Below are 23860 nucleotides of genomic sequence, written 5' to 3' on the forward strand. Positions count from 1 at the left end.
GGTAACTTAACCTAAAACTTAAACTGAGTTGATGACTACTTTAGCATGAAAAGTGATAAGTGTGATCATTAAAATAACCTCAAAGAAACAAAGTACGTAATTTTCAGTGATCAAATGACTTTAATTTTAAGATATGGAGTTGTGTCATGTACTCCATTGAAAACTAAGGAGCATATAATGTAGAAGATACATCTAGATTATGAATTTTCAATGAATTGCAAGATGCAATACGAATTTTTTCTTCAATGGTATCATTGAGCTACACAAAAAATGAACGGCTGAGATTGAAAATAGAAGATCAAATAGTTGTGAAAATTAAATTCAACGACTAAAATCTCATAGCACTAAATGCTACGGAGAATAGAAGCCACACCAGTATTAAAGTCCCTTAATCTTAATGTTGATTATATGAGCGGACTATGATAATGAATCAGATAAGAGGGTAATAGACCAAGGTATGGAAAAAAACGTTACTTGAGATAAATCCTAGACAATACCACCAAAAGATCTTGCAAAACATCCATAAGAATACCACCAAAACTAGCCACGCCCGCTGAGAACCACGAGCCGCACTGACAGTGTTAATTTTAACTTGAAAAGCACAAGAAGAAAGCCAAAGAGCCCCGTAAGCACCCAGCCAAGGCTGGTTCAGAGATTTTTGAGGCCCAGGGCAACGCCAAAAAATGTGCCCTCACTTCATATAAAAAATTATTTGTTTTCACACATAAGACATCGATAAAATTATATTTAGAAAAATACTTTAGACTCAATAATTTAGAAACACGGAATAACTAATTTATTTTGTATCGAGAGGAGGAAATAAAAAAACTTCGGGTTTACAAGTAGATAGATTATGATGAATGTGGCTTTGCCTTAGGTTGATCCTCGTCTAGAAGGATCAATATGGTTACGTGAACCCTCCTTACAATAGAGAAGTGGAGATAACAACACAAGACGGGGTTCGAAGAAGGAAATACATAGCTGGATCAATCTTCTCATAAGAAGACGAAGGGGGGAGAATGTAGTTCTGAGAGGAGACAACATGCAATAATTAGACTCTGAAACATGACTGTGAGGGAAAGATGTCTAGAGATTGAAAAAGCTTTATATGCTGAAGATGAGTTGCTGGAGTTTCCCATGGAATATCAGGAACTGTGGTAAAATTTGGAAGATATCTCAGAAATGAAGACAAAAACTATGGTGGAAATAGGGAAGGGTGACTCTTCACATGGTGGCAGCGGCTAGCCCTCAACAGCAGCAAGGGAACCATGATACACCTATTATGGAACTGCATTGGTCTTGGGTAGGATACGGTAGTTCGGGCCCTTTATGGGCTAATTCGGAATTACAAATCCTCTATGATCTTTCTTTCTGAAACAAAAATGAAGGATTGTAGAATTGAAGGTGTTATACGACGTATGGGTTATCCAAATGGTTTTAATGTTGCTTAAACTGGGTGTGTTGGGGGTTTGAGCATGTGGTGGGATGACTCTTTGGAGGTGGAAGTTGGGTTTTCCTCCAAGCACATTACTGGTGCTTGGATCAGAGTGGTGGGTGCGAAGTTTTGGGCACGTGTTACTTGGGTTTACGAAAGCACATATCAGGCCGAGAAGGCTACATTCTGAGGTTGGATGGATGAAGACTTGGTTTGGGCCGTCCATTCTCCCCTGGCTCTATAGAGGCGACTTTAATAAGTTTCTTTGGGATCATGAGAAAACATGGGGATCAGAAGTGTTCTACACAGACCAAGGTTTTTAGAGGAATTTATGAATAGTGCAGAGATGATGGATTTAAATTTCAATGAGCCTAGCTTCACTTGGCGTGGCACTAAGTATGGACAGTTAGTGAAAGAATGAATAGACAAGAGTTTATCCAACAAGCTTTGGCAGGAGAAATGGCCCAATACATTGGTGACACACGACATGGTTATTGGGTCCGATCATTGTCCCTTAATTATCCAATGCCAGCCAAGAGGTTAACGATTGAATGAGCTTTTCAGGTTCGAAGCTTTTGGGTCCAAGGAGGATAGGTGTAGAGAAATTGTGGAAAGCTATTGGGGGCGTCGGTGCGGTGGTGAAAGGATCACTCGGTGGCAGAAAATGATGAATGATTACCGATCACAGCTAATATGTTGGAGTCGAAAGGAATTTAAGGAAAAAGGGAAGGATATTGAAAACCTTCTAAATCAACTCGAGTAAGTTCAATATAATTAGAGTACAAATTGGGAGGAAATCAAATTGAAGTCAATGAGACTTCAAAGGTTGTGGGAGTTGGAATAGAGCTACTGGCAACAATGCTCCAGGGTTAAGTGGCTCTGGGAGGGGGATACAAATACCATATTCTTTCACTAGTCCACACTGCAGAGCCGAAAGAGAAATAGTGTGGTGAAAATTAAAGATGGGAATGATATGTGGGTTGACAGCAACAGCCAGGGGGCTGTTCGAAGTCTAGTGGAAGAGCATTTTGTCACTCTGTTTACTTTTTCAGGGCAGAGGGATTGGGGTCAGTTGTTGGATTGCATTCAAAACTCAATAAGTGGGGAGATGAATGAGGCTTTAACGAGTTTGATTATGGGGGAGGAAATTAAAATCGCTACTTTCCAAATGGGAGGAATGAAGGCCCCTAAACCTGATGGCTTCCAAGGATTGTTCTACCACTCATTTTGTGAATCGTTAATCGCAAAGGTCAATGGTGTGGTTTGTGACATCGTGAATAGGGTAAGTTTTCCTCAAAGACTCAACTTTACCCATATTGTCTTGGTCCCAAAAGTAAAAATCCCAGAATCTGTAGGGCAATTCAGGCTTATAAGTTTATGCAATTATTCCTATAAGAAATTGTCCAAGGCGTTGGCTAACCATCTTAACTCCATCCTTTCGAACATTATTTCTCCCATGCAAAATGCCTTTGTGGTAGGGAGGTAAATACAGGATAATATTGGAATTGCTTATGAGATGTTCCACTTCCTGAAGCTCTGGAAAACAAAACAAAAATTTGAGATGGGAATTAAGCTTGATATGCATAAGGCTTATGATAGAGTGGAGTGGGACTTTCTGGATGCGGTGATGGAGAAGATGAGATTTTGCACGAGGTGGAGAAATCTCATTATGAAGTGTGTGAAATCAGTGGATTTTACGGTGATTGTGAATGGGCAGCTGGGAAAGAAGTTTGTCCCGTCAAGGGGTATTCGTCAGGGTGACCCGTTATCCTCGTATCTTTTCCTCCTCATAAGTGAGGTCATTTCTTGGCTAATTCAATTGACGATTGATAGGCGTGAGCTAATAGGCATTTGTACGAAACCTGGTGGCCTTATAATCTCACATATATATTTTTTTGCAAATGATACTTTGCTCTTCCTTTAAGGCGATCGACATAACTATTGCAACCTGGTAAAGATCATTGATGCTTACTATGCAGCATCTGGATAATAGGTGAATTTGCAAAAATCTAGTGCTTTATTTGGTGTTAACATCTCGGGAGGTCTCTCTGCGGAACTCAGTCAAGTTCTTGGTATGTCCACAATGGATGACTCGGGGACTTACTTGGTCATTCTATCAATCTGGGGGCGCTTGAAGAAGCAGGGCCTTGCTTATGTTAAAGGTAGGATTTTGGAAAAAATTCAAGGTTGGAAACAATACACTCTCTCACAAGTTACCCAATGAACATTTTTAAATTTCTGACTACTCTATGCTTGAAATTGGAGTCATTGATTACTGATTTTTGGTTGGGGCAGCAACGAGGGGAGAAATGAATCCATTGGGTTTCCCGGGAGCTTATGAGGCTGTTGAAACATGTGGGGGAGGGGTATGGGTTTTCATAATTTTTGTGATTTTAATGATGCCCTTCTTGCTAAACAATGCTAGAGGCTATTGCAAGATCCAAACTCGTTATAGGATCAAGTTTTTAAAGCTCGGTACTTCCCTAATTGCTCTTTTCTGAGGCCAAACGTGGGGGCAGGGCTTTTTGGGGATGAACGAGTCTGCTGGTGGGTCATGATATTTTACTTTGGGCTGCCCATTGGCAAATAATGAATGAGGAAAGTGTTCGACTTTGGCATGACAAATGGATCCCGTCTCTTATTCTCGGGCACCCTATTCCATCATGGAAACTGGAAGAACTCAAAGGTCAGAAAAAATGCTTCAATACTTCAATTTTGGGAAGGAAAACCTATTTGTTGTGTGCAGCTCATTCACTTGGCCTGTGAGGCTCTTTTTGGAGAAACAATAACAACCAAAATCAACCACCTCCAAGCCATCTCCAACAAAACGGTTTCATTGTTGGTCATCAATTTTGGATTCGGCTCCGATGGTTGGCGGTGGTGAAATGGGCTACTGGAACCCCGTTTACCGCGTGGTCATCAAATCTTCCAACAACCAATGGTGCATATCATTAAGTCTTTTTTGTCTAGGGAGATTTCTTCTTTGTCTTAGCTTTAGCTAGGTTCAATTTTTCTTTAATTTGGTTTTTATTTTTGGTTATGTTTGTGTGGGTTGTGATATTTACTATGGCTTTAGCATTAGTAGCTAATAGCTAATCCTTCTCTTTTTTCTGTCTGTATGCATGTTTTAAGGTGTAAAGGATATGAAGGTGTACCAATTAAGGACCAGAAATTAAATTAAATGTTTGTTACTTGTTAGTGGTTCATGACGTTATTATCACATTATAATTGCCATAAATTATAAGGGGCTCTACTTAATTGGATGCCTGATACTGGGGCGTTGGATTATTTTTCAAACTGTGCGTAATTCTCAGACGGTTCATAATGGAAAAACCGTTACCCGATGGGGAATCTGTTACCCAACGGGTTCGGTTATGGGGAATACCTGTTCGGGTTTTTTACGGTTTCGGATATGGGGAAAATAAATAGGTTCGGTTATGGGGATGGCACATCCGAGCCCAATCCACCTTTTTGCTATCCCTATTTGTGGGCCTATGAGGACTTGGGATATTGACTTTCTCAAGCCCTTTATATTGGAGGAGGAATGCAAGGAGATAATTGAACACTAACATTAGTGACCAATTATGAATGGATCAACTGGTGTGGCCGGAGAATATGAACGGGATATACACTGTGAGGTCGGGATACCACAAGGTACATTCCTATGCGATGCCACTGGTGGCTAGGGTTATGTCCACATCTTTCTCGATTCCTTCTTCAGTTTGGAAGGTTATTTGGAAGTTGAAGCGCCCACCACCTCGGGAAGATTCGAAGCTTTATATGGAGGGCGTTGAATCGGGCATTGGCTATAATGAAGGATCTTTATAGGTGTTGATGTTCTCTCTCTCCGCTATGCCCTCTCTGCAATGCTCACGAGGAATCTGTTGAGCACTTGCTCCTGTTGTCCTTGTGGGTTGAAACCATCTGGCTTGGTGGTTCTCTAAATTACAAGGTGGATAGGGCTGGCCTCACAACATTGGCTAATTGGTTATCATCTCTCATCAATTCAAATATGAGGTCGAAGGAAGAAACTAATTGTTTCTTATCTTATGCAGCCTTCACTTGTTTGCACATATGGAAGGCTAGGTGTAACTACCTCTATAACCAGAAGGCTATCGCACCATAACAGGTCATTATGTCTATCTCTTCCTAGACTAGAGCCTTTTTAGAGGCTTCCCGTAACCCAATGGGGAACTCTGTTCCTGTATAGTCAGCCCTTTCATGCCTGCCCCACTGGTCTCCCCCACATTCTCCATTTACTAAACTAAATGTGGATGCAAGCTGGGCTGCGGCCAATGGTGAGGGTTTTGTTAGGGTCATTGCTAGAAACGATGAAGGGAGTTTTGTGGTGGCGAGAAAGCTGAAATTAAGGCTCCAAGTGCCGCTGCGATGGAGACTCTTGCATTATTATATGGTTGTGAATTTGCTAGCTCATTGGGTTTGAAGAGGATTGTAGTTGAGTCCGACTCAAAGAAGAACATTTCCTGCTTGGTAAATAATTTATCCTCTGGCAGCTGGGAGGCTTTTCCTACGTTGACAAAAATTTTGCGACTTCAAGACTCCTTCAGACGTGTTGCTGGTCTTGGGTTCCGAGATCGGCCAACATGGCGGCGGACCATTTGAAGTCAAGTTACAATACGAAGATGTGCAGTTCCACTTGGATTAACCGTCCCTCATCTTCTTTGGTGCATGTTTTGAATAAAAATGGGCTCCCTTGTCCTCCGTAATTTTGTTTTGGTAGTGGAGGGGGCGACGCCTTTGCACTTGGTGCAACGTCTTTAGCCTTTGTACCCTCCTTCACTGCTTTATGTATGTACTTTCCTTGGTTCTTGCTGCCTTGTAGGCCTCCCTATATTTTTGGCTTCGGCCTTGGTTATGCATATTTCCAGTTCTCCCAAAAAAAAAAAAAAAAAAAAAAAGAACATGCCCATATCATACCCCACCATATTATCGACCATATTAACTTTAATACTTTGGGATATGAAAAACTCTTTTTTATTTTTTTATTTTTTATTTTTTTACATATATATAAACAAATGATATTATCTACACTAAGATGATAAGGGAGTGAGTTAAGCCTCACACTGGGTTAGCCATAATAATATGGTTCAAATTCGCTTTGGTGAGAATCGTACTTAAGATCTTTCAATTACAAATGAAAAGAAATATCACTAGACCTTAGTATTAAGTGGCATGAAAAACCCCTAAGATGAAAGTGAAATCTTTTTCCCGGAGCATGTGAATGCATATATATGGTATTTGCTAATTCAAGGAAGCAATCAAATGTTTTATTTTTATTTTTATTTTTTGATCCGAAATTCTCAATCAAGTCACCACCCATAGAACCGAGACGCCCAGCCAAGCCTCAGTGAGGACCCGTGAGACCATCAATGGAAAGGATATGAACAAAAGCGGATGGGAGTCTGGGAATTCAGACTTCCAAACATATCCCTCTTCTACAAGATTCAACGCATTAATTTTTTTGTTTACTGCTTATTGCGTCCAAGAAATATTTTATTCATGTATGATAATAAAATAAGGTATAGACCCATACATTTGCATTCACTGCTACGCTTCTCCGCTGCCCCAAAAGAAGAAGAGGTTTTTCTGTTTGTTTCGAACATGGGCACTTACATGATATGTCATTATATAAATGAAGGGAATTCTTGAAAAGATTTTCCTCAACATGATGTAACGTCCTTTACTCTGGACACATTAAAATTTCTTTAGGAAAAAAAAAAAAAAAAAAAAACCTCGCAAGCAAGAGATGGTATTTGCTTCGTTGGAGGTGATGTATTTAGTTCCAAATCTTCTATCATAATATAGAAGAAATGTATTAGAACTGAATAAGTAGTTTGTTGTGCATGTAGTCATACTGGTGACAAATGAATTAACATTTATATATGCACAACAAATTAGAACTTTATTTTATTTTAATAAATAAACCTCAACTAAATATAGATAGAGATATATAATCATCTCTGTAATTATCGCATATGTTATAGGAACGTATAATTTCCAAATGTACAAGGAGTCATATATCTACATGGTATCATAGCAAGTTATTTCATGTGTAAAGACCAACGGTCACTCGTGCTTCATGTCACCCGATTTGTGTTGTTTATGTGTTAAACTTAAAAATTGGTCACATTTGAGGAGGCGTGTTGAGATTGTGAATTCCACATCAAAAAATTAAGGGACCTTGTATGTACGTATAAATAATTGAGCTACTTTCCAGATTGCCAATTAATTTTGTGATTGTACCTCAACTTTATTCAATTATTTTCAACATCAATCTGGGGCTCGGGTAAGCAAAATATTCGTCGACGGAGTGTAATGTAAAATAAAAAAACAGGGGTCAACTTGATGGAAAGGCCGATATTGTAACAATCCATAACTTTATACTAGTAAAGTGTCAATTTTTTTTATAAAAAAATATAGCCAAACTGTTACATGCCCTAAACTATGAAGGTGCAAAATGTAACTTACCCATAAGTCAAACATCCTCCGATTCCAAGTAATTAACATCCTGGAGGCTATACCATATTATATAATTGAGTATTGCCCGCAAATTAATTGATGTCATTGATCATCATGACAAGGAGAAACAGATATAATTGTGAAAAAGTTAGATATATAGGAGCCAAGCAAATAATCATATATAAGAATATATTGTCTAGAAAGTTAAAGAGACTAGTTAAAGTATTTTTTGACACTGTTCAATTATTAAACTAGTAAAAATTTAACAAAATTGTTAAAGATTAATGCTCTAACATTAAAGTGTGAGATATACGACAATGGTTAAGTCCGCATTTTGGTTTGGACTGTGAACTGATGTTTTTATTTGTTAGTTAATGGGGCAATGTTCATGGATACTTACGTATCAAATGGGCATGTTTTTTTTACACAAGTAAGAACATTTACTTTGGGCTTTGAGAAATCTTAGAGGACAAGTTATATGTTGTGGTTGGGAGGAACTGAAGTTCGTTTATATATCCACATGCCTTGTCTATCAAATTTAAAAGTCAACGTCATGTAATTGACCCCGTTAACTTGGTCAAAAGAAACATATATGTTTCTTTTAGCCAAAAGAAATATATATTAAAGAGAAAACCTTATACCGTTCCTAACAGAATCAAAACGAAGAGCTTCTAAAGCAAAAGGAGGAACTTGATGCTCCCACAATTGACAACCAGTTAAAAGAAGACTCTGATAAGCAAAGGCACAGCAAGAAAGTTTGCCACTCTAAAGATATAGTTCCAAGAGATAATACTAAATTTGGTCACGTCCATTTAATATCTTCAATGGTATACTCCATATTCCACGGCATCGAGAACATTCCCTACATAGCTTGAAAGACTAGCTTGGAATTGCCTCTCTAAAGATATTTTATTTCATGTTAATTGTTTCCCACTATCAGTTCTCTCTCTTTCCATGTGATCATAAAGTTAAAATATTTAAACCATCACATTTGTAATTTGAAAACCTCAATATTTGAGCAACTTTCCTAATCTCTGCTATTTTGGATGAATTGAGGGTATTCCCCGCACGTAGGCGAGGATTAATCCCTTGAGCTGGGTCGAACCCCATTTGTGAGGCAAGCTTTCCTAATGCTGGCCTCTCCATTCACAAGGCTTGAACTCGAGACCTTACTTAAGGGAAACAAGCTCCTTACTACTTCAACCACTAAGCATTGGTAAACTTTGTGGGAGCAAATGAGGAGAGAAATGTGGATTAATTTGGTTTTTATGGAATTTTTTTCATTTTTGAGGGGGAGAGAGAGCGCTCGTGACATTTAAATATCATTTTCCTAATCTCTACTATTTGATATAACCTTCTTTATCAATAAAAGAGAATAAAAAGACGATTTAATCCTCTAATTCATAATGAAATAAGAATATAAAAAAAATCATGAAAATTAAAGGAATATTGCATAAAAAGATTTTACATTTTTTTTCTCTTCCCTCACCCACATCTCATCAAAGAAAAATGATATTTAAATCTCACGCTCGCTCTCTCTCCCCCTCAAAAATGAAAAAAAATCCATAAAAATCAAATTAATCCACATTTCTCTCCTCATTTGCTCCCACAAAGTTTTAAAAGTTTCGCATGGGTGATGCTAGAGGACCATTTACTTGAACCATATTTTGTAGACCACATGATGTGGCTGTTGATAGTTGGATTCCTTTTTTTAAATAAAAAAAAACAAAGAATTCAACCATCAACTACCACATCATATGGTCTACAAAATATAGTTAAAACATCTATAGTCTCCTTAGTTTTTTTTTTTTCACACACAGTGTGTGGACATTTTCTAATATGAATAAAACCATCGCATGAATTGTACGTGAACAAATTAGATTATTAGGAACTATCAATCACTCCCCAATCATGAGATTATGATTTCGTATTTGGCATGACCAACATCATGCCTTCACAAGCGTAGTATGGATGCCTGCCTGCCTTTTATTTGGTAAAGTGAACAAAACTATGAACGTGATCAACTCCAATGATAAGGGTAATCAAAATAAAATAAAATAAAATTGGATTCCGATTACAGTATATTCCTTTGTCTACTAAATATTGGAGAATGAATATTTGGTGGACCCACACAATTTTGAATCCAACTTCAAAATTTGGAGGAATTGGATTCCTGTAATTTAGTGGGAATTGAATCAAAGATTGTCTTTCACATTATTGGGGGAATCGGAATGAATTTGTCCTCCTCATTATGATCAGTTATTTTTAAAATTCCAAGATTCCCTTTCACATAAACCTAATACCAAATTTTGTTCTCTTAGGAAAAAAAAAAGATTAAATGAAGTTTTATAAAAAAAAAATAAAAAAAAATATTTGCGTATAAAATAAATTACTAGAATATGAGCATTTTAGTAATCACATTGATTTTCATTCTGATTCATACGAATTAATAAACAGCTTATATAATTCAGTACTATTCTTACTTTGATTTTTGAAAATTTTAGTAAATAGAATTTTAATAGGAATCTGATTATGATTCCACCACATTCTAACTCCTTCTCACTACAATTCCTCTTAGAATGAGCAGTTCCACCCCTAACACAAATGCGCCAGCACCCAGCGCATTTATCTACTCAATGAACAGTGATAGACCCTAATGAATGGTAATAGACCAAATGCATCTTCACCCCTAACAAAAAAATAGCCTAGTCAATTTTATTAAAATATTATTATTCTTTATTATAAAATAATAATTTTATTAAAAAAAAGGTAAGTGTGAACCTCCCTGCATTTCTCTCTCCTACTCTCTCTGTCTCTCCCATTCAAATTTGGAGGAGCTCTGCACCAAGAACCCAGAATCAACCTCCCTATTCAGAATCAACCTCCCTCTTAGAATGAGCAGTTCCACCCCTAACACAAATGCGCCAGCACCCAGCGCATTTATCCACTCAATGAACAGTGATAGACCCTAATGAATGGTAATAGACCAAATGCATCTCCACCCCTAACAAAAAAATAGCCTAGTCAATTTTATTAAAATATTATTATTCTTTATTATAAAATAATAATTTTATTAAAAAAAAGGTAAGTGTGAACCTCCCTGCATTTCTCTCTCCCACTCTCTCTGTCTCTCCCATTCAAATTTGGAGGAGCTCTGCACCAAGAACCCAGAATCAACCTCCCTATTCAGATTTGAGTAAATGGTATGTCATTTGTTACTGTTTTATGTCTTTATGTCAAATGATCTAACATTTTACTTATCATTATTTTATTATTATTAAAAGTGATTAATAATAACGTAAATAGAGGTTATGTCAGTATCCGGTAAATTTGTGGGCAGTCCAGACAATTTCTCCTCCTCTTATTTTTGCAAACAACGCACCCAACCGCTTTATTCATCTTTTTCTCCTTCCTGCCTCAATAGCACCCATCTCTCTCTCTCTCTCTAAAAGTTTGTTCCTTCTGCAAAACCAGCCCTTCATCGACTTGAAAGGTATGACTTTTCCTTCATTTTCTTAATCTCTTTAAATTTCCCGAGCTTGATGTTCGTTTTATTGTTTCTGCACGATTTTCTATAATTTTTTTCGCATTTTTTCAAATTCAGATTTGGAGGAGCTCTGCGCCAAGAACCTAGAATCTCCCTCTGTCCCAGAATCAACCTCAGCCTCGAGGATCTCTTTGCGATGCGTTGATCGTGCAGGAGGTTGATGGCTCGGCTGACGTTAGATGGCCCAACATGTGGGTCTGTCAATTTTAGGCCGGTCTCTTGCCTGGCTTGGGCTGGGTGCCGATCAAAATGTTGGGCTGGAGTGGATAGCCTGGGTGCCGAGCTGGTTTTTTGGCTAGGTGCTAGCCTATCAGTTCCCTGGTGGAACTACTCAGGATTAGTAAACTAGTCATACGAGAGATCTCTAAAGTGGGTTATAAAAAATAGTATTTTCTAAAGTGGGTGAAATTTTTGTATAATTTTGTTGTACATAACCTCTACATACCGTACAAAAAATGATATTGCATGCATATAATAAGAGGAACCTGAAAGTGTACAATGATATTTACGATATTGTTGTGTATTTGGGTTATATTAGTTCTTTCTGTCTCTACGTAAAAAGGCAAGATATTATAAAAAAATAAAAAATAAAAAATTGAATTGTTGAAAATATATGAAGATGTTGCAGTCATATTTAGAATAAGAATATGATTGTGTAAATCCTAGTAGATATGGGAACGTATCTTATATTCCTATTAGGAGTAGATTACCTATTAAATGTTGTAATCGTAAAGGGAAAGATTTTTACCTATCCTACTACTATAAATAAAGGCAATATGGGGTGAATGAAACACACCTCACAATAAAATCACTCTCTCTTCTCCCTCAATATTGCCACCCCCTATCTCTCTAAACCCTAGATTGTTCAATCAAATAGGCCTACAACACGTTATCAGCACGTTATTGCCAGAACCTGAGGAATTGACGCATCATAGGAGGAGGCTATCATCCCCCAAATTTAAAGGCTTATTCGTTTTCTGCAAATCAGGTACACTTAAAATAAAAGAAGATATTTGAAACGTCCACGAAGCATGAAAACATTCCCCATGATGCATGAACCCCTCTATGTTTATATTTTCCTTCTGATATATATTGTATATGTTCATATATTTGTTTCATGCATCGCACAATTAAATTGTTATGTGGAATATGTGAGTCAATTTATAAAATTAAATTAGAAGCAATTTTAGGGTTTCCTAAACCCTAAAGGATTTAAAAAAAAAAAAGGAATGGGATATGGTGTGGCACACCACCGCACCATCACTATGGACATAGCAACCAGGCCACAGCCTGGACTTCACCACAGCAGGGCCTGAAGCCCCCTGCCCAAAACGCTGAAACCAACCCCGTTTGGTTGAGTCCACTCACCTGCATGCCGTAACCTTATGGTTGATGGGCTTGTACAGTAGCAAAGGGCCTGCAACCCTAGATTTCAGTCCACGCTAGCAAGCCGCAAAGCTTGTTGGGCCTTACAAAACCCTTGCTTGCCTTGCATGACAGCCAACCCATTGTGGATGGGCTTCCTCGCATCAAACCCAAGGCCAACTCATGCTGGGCTTTGTCCCGTGCCTTCCCCTCGATCCAAAATTGAAAACCAGCTGCGACTGGGGTTTCTCCCTCACCTCATGACCTGAAGTTCACACCCGAGGCCCTTTTTGGGCCATGCCTTTTACTCAAGGCACCCAACCGGAGCCCAATTATTTTTGGGGCTATATTTTCGATCCAATAATATTATTTTAATATTATTTAGCTTTTAGAATCGACCCCGTGTGGCCCAATTTATTGAATTAATTAAAAGTGACCTGTAGTCCATTAATCTGATAATGAATCCAAAATTATTGACTTGAAGATCACTTTTGGACATTAACGATTCAATAATTTATTTTTATACTTTGAACCATCACATACTTTCGTAGTAACGAAGCTCTCACACTTGAGTTCCCGAAGAACCTCAAATCCACTATATTCAAATTAGTATATTGCATTCTATGTTTCTTGCAGGAACCTCTCATTATGAACTAATTGTTCATAAAACTAAATTGAACCTGTAGTTTCAAATTTAGTGCCTTTGAAACCTGAAGTTTTCATTCAAACATACCACATGAAACCTGTAGTTTTCATGCATAAATTAAACCAATACATGTCTATAAAACCTGTATGTTCTAGGATATATGTATATGGCTTACCATATGACTACTCATGTTTTTCCCTCTGTTTTAGGGACATGTTGAACTTAAACAAGCTCGATTTCTTTGCTCTAGAAGTATCTAGAAGAAACTATCTGAAGTGGGCTCAAGACGTGAAGCTCCATCTGACTACAAAAGTCATTAGAGCCACCATCGAGGCACATATCATCGACAAACCTATTGACGAAGCTCAGAAGGCTACTACAATGATCTTCATTCGAAGACACATCCATGATGCACTGCAGACTGAGTATTTCGCTGTGCAGGACCCACGCACCTTCTAGCTTGCTTTGGCTAACCGTTGTGATCACCAGAGAGACATATACTTGCTTGAAGCAAGACACGACTGACAGCATTTTCGCTTCCAGGACTTTAAGTCCATGAATGAATACAACTCTGAAGTTTGTAGAATCTGTTCACTGTTGAAATTCTGCAAAGTGGAACTAACTGAATCAGATTTCCTGGAGAAGACCTATTCCACCTTCCATGCCACCAATATTGTCCTGCAGCAACAATATAGGGCACATAAATTCACCAAGTTTTCGGATTTGATCTCTGTTTTACTTATTGCTGAAAAACAAAACCATCTTTTGATGAAGAATCATCAAGCTCGACCATCTGGCTCAAACGCCACACCTGAAGCACATGCGACCTATTCTAGCAGCCATAAACTACAAAAGAATCGTCATGGCCGTGGCAATAGGCGGCAAGCCCAACCACGGGCCCAAGGTCAACAGAGTGCTGCACCTAAAGGAAGAAATATGACCTAACAACCTCCACCACTCGCCCCAAACTTCAAGAACAAGGGCAAAGCTCCCGTTTAGCCCGCTTCTACTAAATTGGACATATGCTATCAATGTGGATCAAGGGATCATTGGTCAAGCGTATGCTGAGCTTCCCCTGAGGCTATTGCCAAGTATCATTCCGGTCGTGAGTCTAACTTTGCACATGTGAATTATCCAGAAGATGCTACTACATCAATGGAGATATCAGATTTTCAAGAGGCATCAGCACCTATGGATGAATAAATTAGACATGTTTTTAGGGTGTTTATCCCTAGTGGCCGAACCCACTAGGAGTGGCCGGCCCTACCCCCCTCCCCCCCTATTTTCTAGGTTTATGGTTTAATTTTGAACAATTTTTCTAAGTATTTGGAATAATTTGTTTGGTTTTGGTTTGTTTTGAATTATGGATATTATTTTCTCGAATTGCTTAATTGAATGAATGGACTTATATTTATACATGTGACCAATTCAATCAATTTATTTCTAGGTATGTCTAGTGGGGAAGTTAGTTGTCTGACAGATAGTGCAACCACGCACACCATCTTGCGTGAACGACACTACTTTACTAACTTAATACCCAAGAAAGCTTATTTGACAACTTTCTCAGGCTCATCCAACCTGATTGAAGGATACGGAAAATCACGTATTATGTTGTCTAATGGTACAATCTTGACCATTAAGGAGGCACTATATTCTCCACGTTCCGGAATAACGTTGCTGAGTTTTAGAGATATTTGAGATAATCAATATCATATTGAAACCACTGAAGATGATGGTTCTGAATTTCTTTGTATGACTTTATACGAATATGGCCAAAAGCATATTCACGAGAAGTTGGAACGTCTGCCGAGTGGGTTGTACATCACAACCATTCACAGCATAGAAGCCCACGGTGTGGCCGGCCCTATGCTTGAGTTCCAAGACACTTTGTTGCTTTGGCATGACCGTGTGGGACATCTTGGACGTGACATGATGAGCCGTATCCTCAAATCTTTACACGAGCATAAGTTACATCCCTATGTTGGACTCCCGTAATGCAAAGCGTGTTCTTTAATTTGAATACTCAACCCTCATATACAAAGATTATTCACAACCCTCTAAGTTTCTTCAGAGGATTCAAGGGGACATTTGTAGACGTATCCAACCAACATGCGGACCATTTAGATACTTTATGGTGTTGGTTGATGCATCAACAAGATGGTCACATGTTTGCTTATTGTCCACACATAACGCCATTTGCTAAACTTCTAGCTCAAATCATTAAGCTAAAGGCTCACCGCCCTGATTATCCGATTAAATCGATTCAACTGGATAACGCTTGAGAGTTTACGTCATAGACTTTTGACGATTATTGCATGTCAGTAAGGATTGATGTGGAACATTTTGTACCCTATGTTCACACCCAAAACGGCCTAGCAGAAGCTTTCATAAAGCGTTTTCAATTGATAGCTCAGACTTTGGTTATGAGAACCAAGCTGTTGGTATCTGCCTGGGGCTATGCAATATTGCACATAGCTATGTTGGTCCGCCTGAGGCCTACCACTACTCAACCACATTCACCATTACAGTTGGTCACTGGATACGAGCTTGACGTCTCGTATTTACGGGTGTTTGGGTGCGCCATTTATGTGCTAATAACATCGCTACTACGTACAAAAATGGGTCCTAAAAAAATGGGAATCTATGCCGGTTATGATTCGCCATCAATTGTTCGCTACTTAGAACCCTTGATAGGAGATCCTTTTACCGCACGTTTTGTGGATTGTCACTTTGATGAGAGTCTTCTCGTCGTTAGGGGGAGATAAGCATACTAATGTTCCCATAGAACGCCGCGAATTGTCATGGTATGCTCCCACTATGTCTCATTTAGATCATCGCACTGCCCAGTCAGAAACTGAGGTGCAACGAATTATAGATATTCAGAGCATTGCTCAAAACATGCCGGATGTTTTTAATGATCTAGCAAAGGTGACAAGATCACATATACTCACTGCAAACACACTTGCAATGATAGATGTACCCCGTGTACATCAATAACCCGCCTGGGAAGGCCAGACAGTCCCCGAAGGTGGGGAGACTCGACTCTTGACGTGGCAAGGTACATTAGCGGCTAACCAATCATTTGCTCCGACCCTGAAGCTTAGCAGACCCCTTGGTTCAAAGGATTCACAACCCTGGAAGAGGAAAATGGCACCAACTAGTGACCCTAGTTTGAATCCGACCATCGCTTACTCATTTGTTCTAACGCATGAGGTTATTCTAGATTACGGTTATGCTTCAGACGAAACATGTCGGCCTCTCGAGAATCGTGAGATTTCGATCCATTATACAGTATTGGATGAGGTTTGGAATAGGAATGAGATGATCGTCAACGATATATTCGCGTACTCAGTAGCTATTGACATCTTGCTTAGCGATGACATTGAACCCTGTTCCCTCGATGAATGGCGACGTAGAACTGATTGGTCAAACTGGAAACAAGCAATTCAGGTTGAACTCGATTCGCTAGCGAAACGTAAGGTGTTTGGATCTATCATTCCTACACCACCACGCATGAAGCATGTTGGCTACAAGTGGGTTTTCGTGAGGAAGTGTAATGAAAAGAATGAAATAGTGCGATACAAAGCACGCCTCGTAGCACAAGGCTTCTCTTAGTGCCCTGAGATTGATTATGAGGATACGTATTCCCCCGTAATGGACATTATATTGTTCTGCTACCAAATCAGTTTGGTAGTTTCTGAAAAACTGAATATGCAGCTTATGGACATGGTAACCGCATATCTCTTTGGGTATGTAGATACGGAAATTTACATGAAAGTTCCAGAAAGACTTTCATTGACTGGTTCAAATAGTTCGAGACCACGGAACACTTTCTCAATTAGGTTGAGGAGGTTACTCTACAGATTGAAACAATCTGGGCGGATGTGGTATAACCGTCTAAGTGAATATTTGACAAGTCAGGGTTCTGTGAACAACGAATTATGCCCATGTGTGTTCATAAAGAAGTCACATTCCGGATTTGCAATCGTTGCAATTTATATCGATGACATGAACCTCATTGGGACTCCCTCAGGGCTTAAGGAAATTGTTGCACACTTGAAATCGGAATTTGAGATGAAAGATCTTAGGAAAACTTGATACTGGTACATCAATCGAACTACACCCAAAAGGTGTTGCGTCGTTGTAATGAGCATAAAGAAAAGCCTTCGAGTACACTCATGGTCATTCGAACTCTAGATGCTAAACGAGATCCCTTCCATCCAAAGGAGGATGAGGAAGAGATTTTGGAACCCGAAGTTCCTTACCTAAGTGCAATTGGGGCTTTATTGTACTTGGCTCAGTGCACTAGACCTGACATTTCCTTCGCTGTGAATCTTTTGGCAATGCGCCCACACACATGCACTAGAATGGTGTTAAAAACATTTTCCGCTACCTCAAGGGTACAACAGATTTGGTACCCATCGCTATATCTTAGAGGTCTACCAAGCAAACACTAGTTGTGACTTTGTCGAACCATGCTGAGATTCTCACCCTGCATGGAGCATCGTGTGAGTGATTTTGGCTAAGAGAAGTTATGGGACATATTCGAAGCATTAGTGGTCTTAGATGAGTTGTTGACCTTCCTACGACGATCTTTGAAGACAATGCAGCATGTATCGAGCAGTTGAAGAAGCGATACATTAAGAGAGACAACACCAAGCACATAGCATCGAAGTTCTTTTACTCACACCAGCAACAGCATCATTAGAACATTGAAGTCAAGCAAATCTGTCCAGGACAACCTGGCCGATCTCTTCACCAAGTCATTGCCCAAGTCTACTTTTCAGAAGCTGGTCCAAGGAATCGGTATGCGTAAATTATCTGAGTTGAATCGCTTGTAGTTTTCTTATTTAGAAGTTATGTCTAACTTAGGGGGAGTATCTAGAAGCATACTCACATGATCTTAATGTACTCTTTTTCCTACGATTAGGAGCATTTTTTCCACTAGGTTTTTGCTACCTAATGAGGTTTTAATGAGGCACCCATCTTGGGATGATCATACTCCGTTGAGTTCACTACTTTCGGCCAGTTTGACGTTTGTTTTAGACATTATGCATACTTCTCACTTTTCTCCTTAGTCTATAGGTTTTTCCCATGCCTTGGGGTTTTACTATAGTGAGGTTTTGTGAGTTTTACTACAAATGCATACTTCACTTAAATTTGAGGCTTGTGATCACCCGTTGTACTGATGACTTCATCAACTATTCCACCTTATCTGCTGAAGATTTGATGCGATGGTTTGTTGAGTATTTACACACTCAAGTGGGAGTGTTGCAGTCATATTTAGAATAAGAATGTGATTGTGTAAATCCTAGTAGACATGAGAATGTATCTTATATTCCTATTAGGAGTAGATTACCTATTAAATGTTGTAATCCTAAAGGGAAAGGTTTTTACCTATCCTATACTATAAATAAAGGCACAATGGGGTGAATCAAACACACCTCACAATTAAATCACTCTCTTTTCTCCCTCAATATTGCTAGCCCCCTCTCTCTCTAAATCCTAGATCGTTCAATCAAATAGACCTACAATAGAAGAATCAAAATTTTTAAAACATATCATACAATTATAAATATATTTTAAAGAGAACTCCGATGAATTGTTATGGCTTGAGTTAGTTATGGCCTTAATGGGTGCCAGTTTTGTGAGCCCCAAACATGGAAAAGAGTTCCCTGCAACTGCTTGTAATTAAGAAAATAATATATTACACCATTAACTAGTATATTGGTAATTACTAGAATAGGTTCAAAGATTCACACGATTTTATTAGTATACAAATTGATTAGCACACTGTGAAGATCATGATTTACTGTAAGTGAATTGTTATTAGCACTTAAAAAATCTCATTCTACACTTCAAACTTTCTATATTGGGAAAGAAAAATACACTTGTGATGAGTGTAGAATGAGATTTTTGGAGTGCCAATAATACTTCTCTACCATAATAGTACGTATAAAGTAATTTTTTTTTTTTGGTAAATAGTAGAAAAATATGTTTGTGCATTTAATGTGGCTTTAATCTCACAGATCCCTTTTCTCTTAACAATGAACAATTTAATCTATTAATGCTATCGTTTGTTAAAAAAAAAATTAAAAAAGAAAAAAAAATAATAAGCGAAGAGGTCAGGGACTTGAACTGTTTTGCAGATCCGGGTTGAGGTTGTGGATCTGGTGTTAGTATGTAAGTTGTTGTACTGATTAGTAAACATTACAAGATTGTTATGTGTGTCATGTCTCAGCTCATAGGCTGAGCTATTGTGTAAAATTGTGATGTGTTGATTAAGTCTCATAGGGCTTATCATTTGACAAGTGTCTTGATCTTAAGATAGGTTGTAATGGTTGGTTGAGATTGAATTGAGGTTATGATTCTCTCTCTCTCATCTTTGTCATCAGATATATGTCTCTTCGGGTTGTTATGCCCATAAGGTAATACAATGATAGAAGTTGAAAGGCTATGCTCTGTGTGTGCTCTCTCTCTCTGATTTCATCTTCTAAATCTTACAATCTTTCTCTCAAATCCTGTTAGACTTAGTTATATTAGTTGTATTGCTGGATTCCAACATCTGGGTGATGGAGTGGAAGAGGGAGGTCGGGGACAAGGAAGCTCGTAGATGTTGGCATTGCATCTGAGTTGTGCAATTGCTGTAAGGAGTGGGGACTGAGTTTTGGGCGTCGCGAGGGTGCCCGGTGGAACCATGGAAGCGCATGTGAAATATTTTTGTTTAAAATGTTTCAAAAATAATATTTTTGCACATGTAGCACCCACTTGGCATACAAACAAGCAAAAAATGGACCCATTTGTGCCACATCAACATATCTAAATGGAAAACTTAATGAACTTACAACGTATGGTAAAGTAGGACATGAAAACATAATTTAGAGAATAAATTGGGTCAATATAACTTTTAAGGGCAAAGTGGGACTCGCAAACACTTTTTAAGGAGCAACGGAGTAATTAAGCCAAGTTTCTATTACCATGTGATGTTTTTTAATAATTGGAGATTTAACTTGTGGCATGGGATATTCCTACCGTGCTAATTTCACTCGTTGCCTAATTATGTATAACATTGTACAAAATTTATCTAAAGTATTTTTCAAATTTGGATCATTAATATGTATCCCGATTAAATGTGTGGTAGCAAGGTTTAAGCACGTGCTTTAATCCCAAAAAAATAGGATAATGCTTGGGGTTTCCTCATGAAGAAATCTATTTGACCCACCACTAATAATTCACGAATCATCATCATACGAAACATTATAATCAAAATTTTTTATTCTCTTTATCATCATTCAAAGATTATATATGCAAAAATTCATTAAATTTGGAGATCTTTAGCCATCTAGACGTTTCAAACCAATCAACGATTTTGATAACAAGTAGCATTTTCATGATAAGCCGTCCATTTATTTGATGAATATGGATAACCAAAAAAATCTCTAAATAGAATGATTTTTTTGCATATATGATCTTTTTTTTTTTTTTTTTTTGCATATATGATCTTTAAATAAAGAGAATGAACACTTTTGATTCATAATACATTGATCATAAATACAAAGACAAGTAGGTTCCTCTATGCGGGGAACAGAAGCATTATAGGCATGAGCTGTAACTCATGATGCATACTAAATATAGAAATATGATTTTCCAGGTCAATTGAGATTAAAAGATGCGTTAATTTTCGGCCAATTAAAGTAAAACGGCAGTATTGGTTAGTGCAAGGTCATATTCATAAAGATCAAATTTTTGAAAAAGAAAAATATAATCCAAGTTACTGTATTAAAGCTAATATCACACGGAATACTTCTCTGTTGGAATTTTTGTTTTTTCGTTTTATAATCGTTTGGTTTCTTTTACCTACTAGGTACAGAAAATAGGATATTATTCTTTAAGCACTTATTATATAATACCATCACATTCTTTGCTCTTTGTTTATTCATTTGACTGCAACGTAAGTCTACTGTAAGGTTGGACTTGGATATGTGTTGAAAGTTAAAACCATTTCTCTAGATCTATTAGCATTGGAAGCTACAAGCAGTATTTTTGGTATACAAATCAACCTACAATACCTAGAAGCTTGTAAGTATAAATTCCTGTAATTGAAACACTTCTTCCTTTCTGTTACGATTTATCCTGAAAATTATTCTATTTTAATTTCCGAAAGTATGAAACGACCAAAATGCCCTTAGAAAGGGAATGTGTTGACTTTGGTTGACCTTTTCAGTTGTGACACCCATGACCTATCAAATTAGCATAGGGTTAGGTTCGGTTTGAAACGATTCGGTTTTTTGCTGAAACCGCAACCAAACCGAAATTTCGGTTCAGTTCAATTTTTTTTTGATTTTTTTCGGTATTGGTTTTTTTCGGTTCGATTTCGGCCCGGTTTGGTTTTTACCATGATTTTTTTTTTGGTAAATCTGGATATTGGTACTGATCAAACCACTATCTTCATCTACAAATCACAACAACAATTATATTCATTTAGGGTTTGCAGGATTTGTGGGCTGCTATTGATGTAGCAAAATACGAAGAGGGAAAAGCTAACTTTATTTTTGTCAAAGCATGAATCTTTTATCCAACACAATAAAAATAAAATAAAAAAACTTGGATTGAATCAGATGGAAAGAAACAAACATAGATACATAATCTACATCCCCAAGCATGATCTGCAACCCATACTTTCTTTGCTCTCTGTCCGTCTATTGAATCTAAAACCAATACATAATCTGCAGCACACACCTCTATGCATCTCCACCCATTTTTATCTCCATAACTGAAATGAAAACTCTATCACATCTTCACGAATAGCACAAAATCTAAATATTGAATCTCATACACTAACAACAAATCAATTACCCAAAATCCTTAAATCTAGAAAACCCTAAGTTACTCTTCCTAAGGGAGAAATTGGATGCATGGACATGGAGGGTCTCACACATATGAAGCTTGGAATAGAAAGGAGGATGCGGGTTATGGAGAAGAATGGAGAAATGGACATGGAGGAAGCTGGAGGCAGGGAACGAGAAAGAGAGATGAGGGGAATGAAAATAGAATAAGTGTGGCTGCGCTAGGGAAAGGTGTGATTGAGCTAGGGTTTTGTTGATTTGGTCAACAAAATTAAAAAAAAAATCTCCAAAATCAGGGAGGCATAAGGAGGATTCGAACCCATATGCTCCACCAGCTTGGGAAGTTTCACTGAAACCAACTTCACAACAAGTTTGGTTTTGTCGTAATTGTATGACTAAACTATTTATAAACATTGAAACAAATAATTAAATATATATATATACATATATATCGGTTCGGTTTAGTTTCGGTTTTCAAACCTCAAAAATCGAAATCGAACTGGCCAAATTCGATTCGGTTCGGCTTGGTTTTGTTCGGCCTCAGTCTGGTTTGGTTTTCGATTTTTTTTGGTTTTCGGTTTTTTGAACCCACCCCTAAATTAGCATATTCGTATAGTACTCGACGACACGAACACATGGTCTTAAACGGAATAGAATTCGGAGTTGAAACGAAGATTTTACGAAACTACAAAGTTCAAAGTTGTTTTATTAATTTTCCAATCTTCTAGATATTTCTTTTATTTTAATCTATTTAGGTTTTTTGTCCACAAAGTTCAAAGGGTACGGACTTATCTTCAACCCTTTGAAGCATTCCCCTGAGGAAAACCAGCAGAAAACTGGAGCACATGAAGCTTTTTATCGGAGACCCACGGGCTACTTGCTCTTTAATGGCGTGAATTTCGTCCAACTCATGGTATGGAAGCCCAAGGAATAGAAGAACCACGTCACCTTGTGTAATCGCTAGGGCCAACAATATCATTTGCCGATGGAATGTGTCCTTAATGTCACAGAAAATGAAGCGGCCAAGCGATAAATACAACATGACGTCAAATATGTAGTTCGATCCTGACTCTTTTGCCAAAGTGCTTATTCCATTTCATTAAGCCACAAGGCTTTGCTTGGAAAAGTAGGAGCACCCTTCTTTAGATTCTTGTACACCTTATCATCCACGCGAGGAATGTCATAGTGGAACAAATCCACGTTCCCCATGTTGTTTTCCAACATCGGAGTAAACTCTCCCCAAACACAGATGAAAGTGTGGGTCTCCGTACTCCAGCTCCTGACCACTTGCCGGAGGAAATCAGGCTCCACACAGAAGTAATCGGACATGCCATTGGAGCAGCTGGCACCTGTTTAATCCAGATGCGCCTCTACAATTGCTGATAGACGAGATTGGGCAAAAGAAATGCCATGAGGTCCGTAGCCTAGAAGGGAGTAGGGTTCAGGACATCAAGGGATTTTCTTCATCTAGCTAATAGCCTCCAAGTAGGACATCTTCTAGGCTACAGTACTTGGAGATATAGTTAGAGGCTATACACCAG

The 23860-nt window shown here is 38.2% G+C and overlaps 1 protein-coding gene across 1 annotated transcript; it reads left to right on the forward strand.

Annotated features, from left to right (window-relative positions):
• The first annotated feature begins 2408 nt into the window (after positions 1-2408).
• On the forward strand, positions 2409-11623 carry LOC126599063 (uncharacterized). Its single transcript, XM_050265425.1, has 4 exons — positions 2409-2717; positions 2970-3233; positions 3429-3597; positions 11520-11623. The coding sequence occupies exons 1-4, from the start codon at positions 2409-2411 to the stop codon at positions 11621-11623; spliced, it is 846 nt and encodes a 281-aa protein (XP_050121382.1).
• The last annotated feature ends 12237 nt before the right edge of the window (positions 11624-23860 follow it).

Source organism: Malus sylvestris, chromosome 14 (genome assembly GCF_916048215.2).
Source record: "Malus sylvestris chromosome 14, drMalSylv7.2, whole genome shotgun sequence".
Lineage (NCBI taxonomy): Eukaryota > Viridiplantae > Streptophyta > Magnoliopsida > Rosales > Rosaceae > Malus > Malus sylvestris.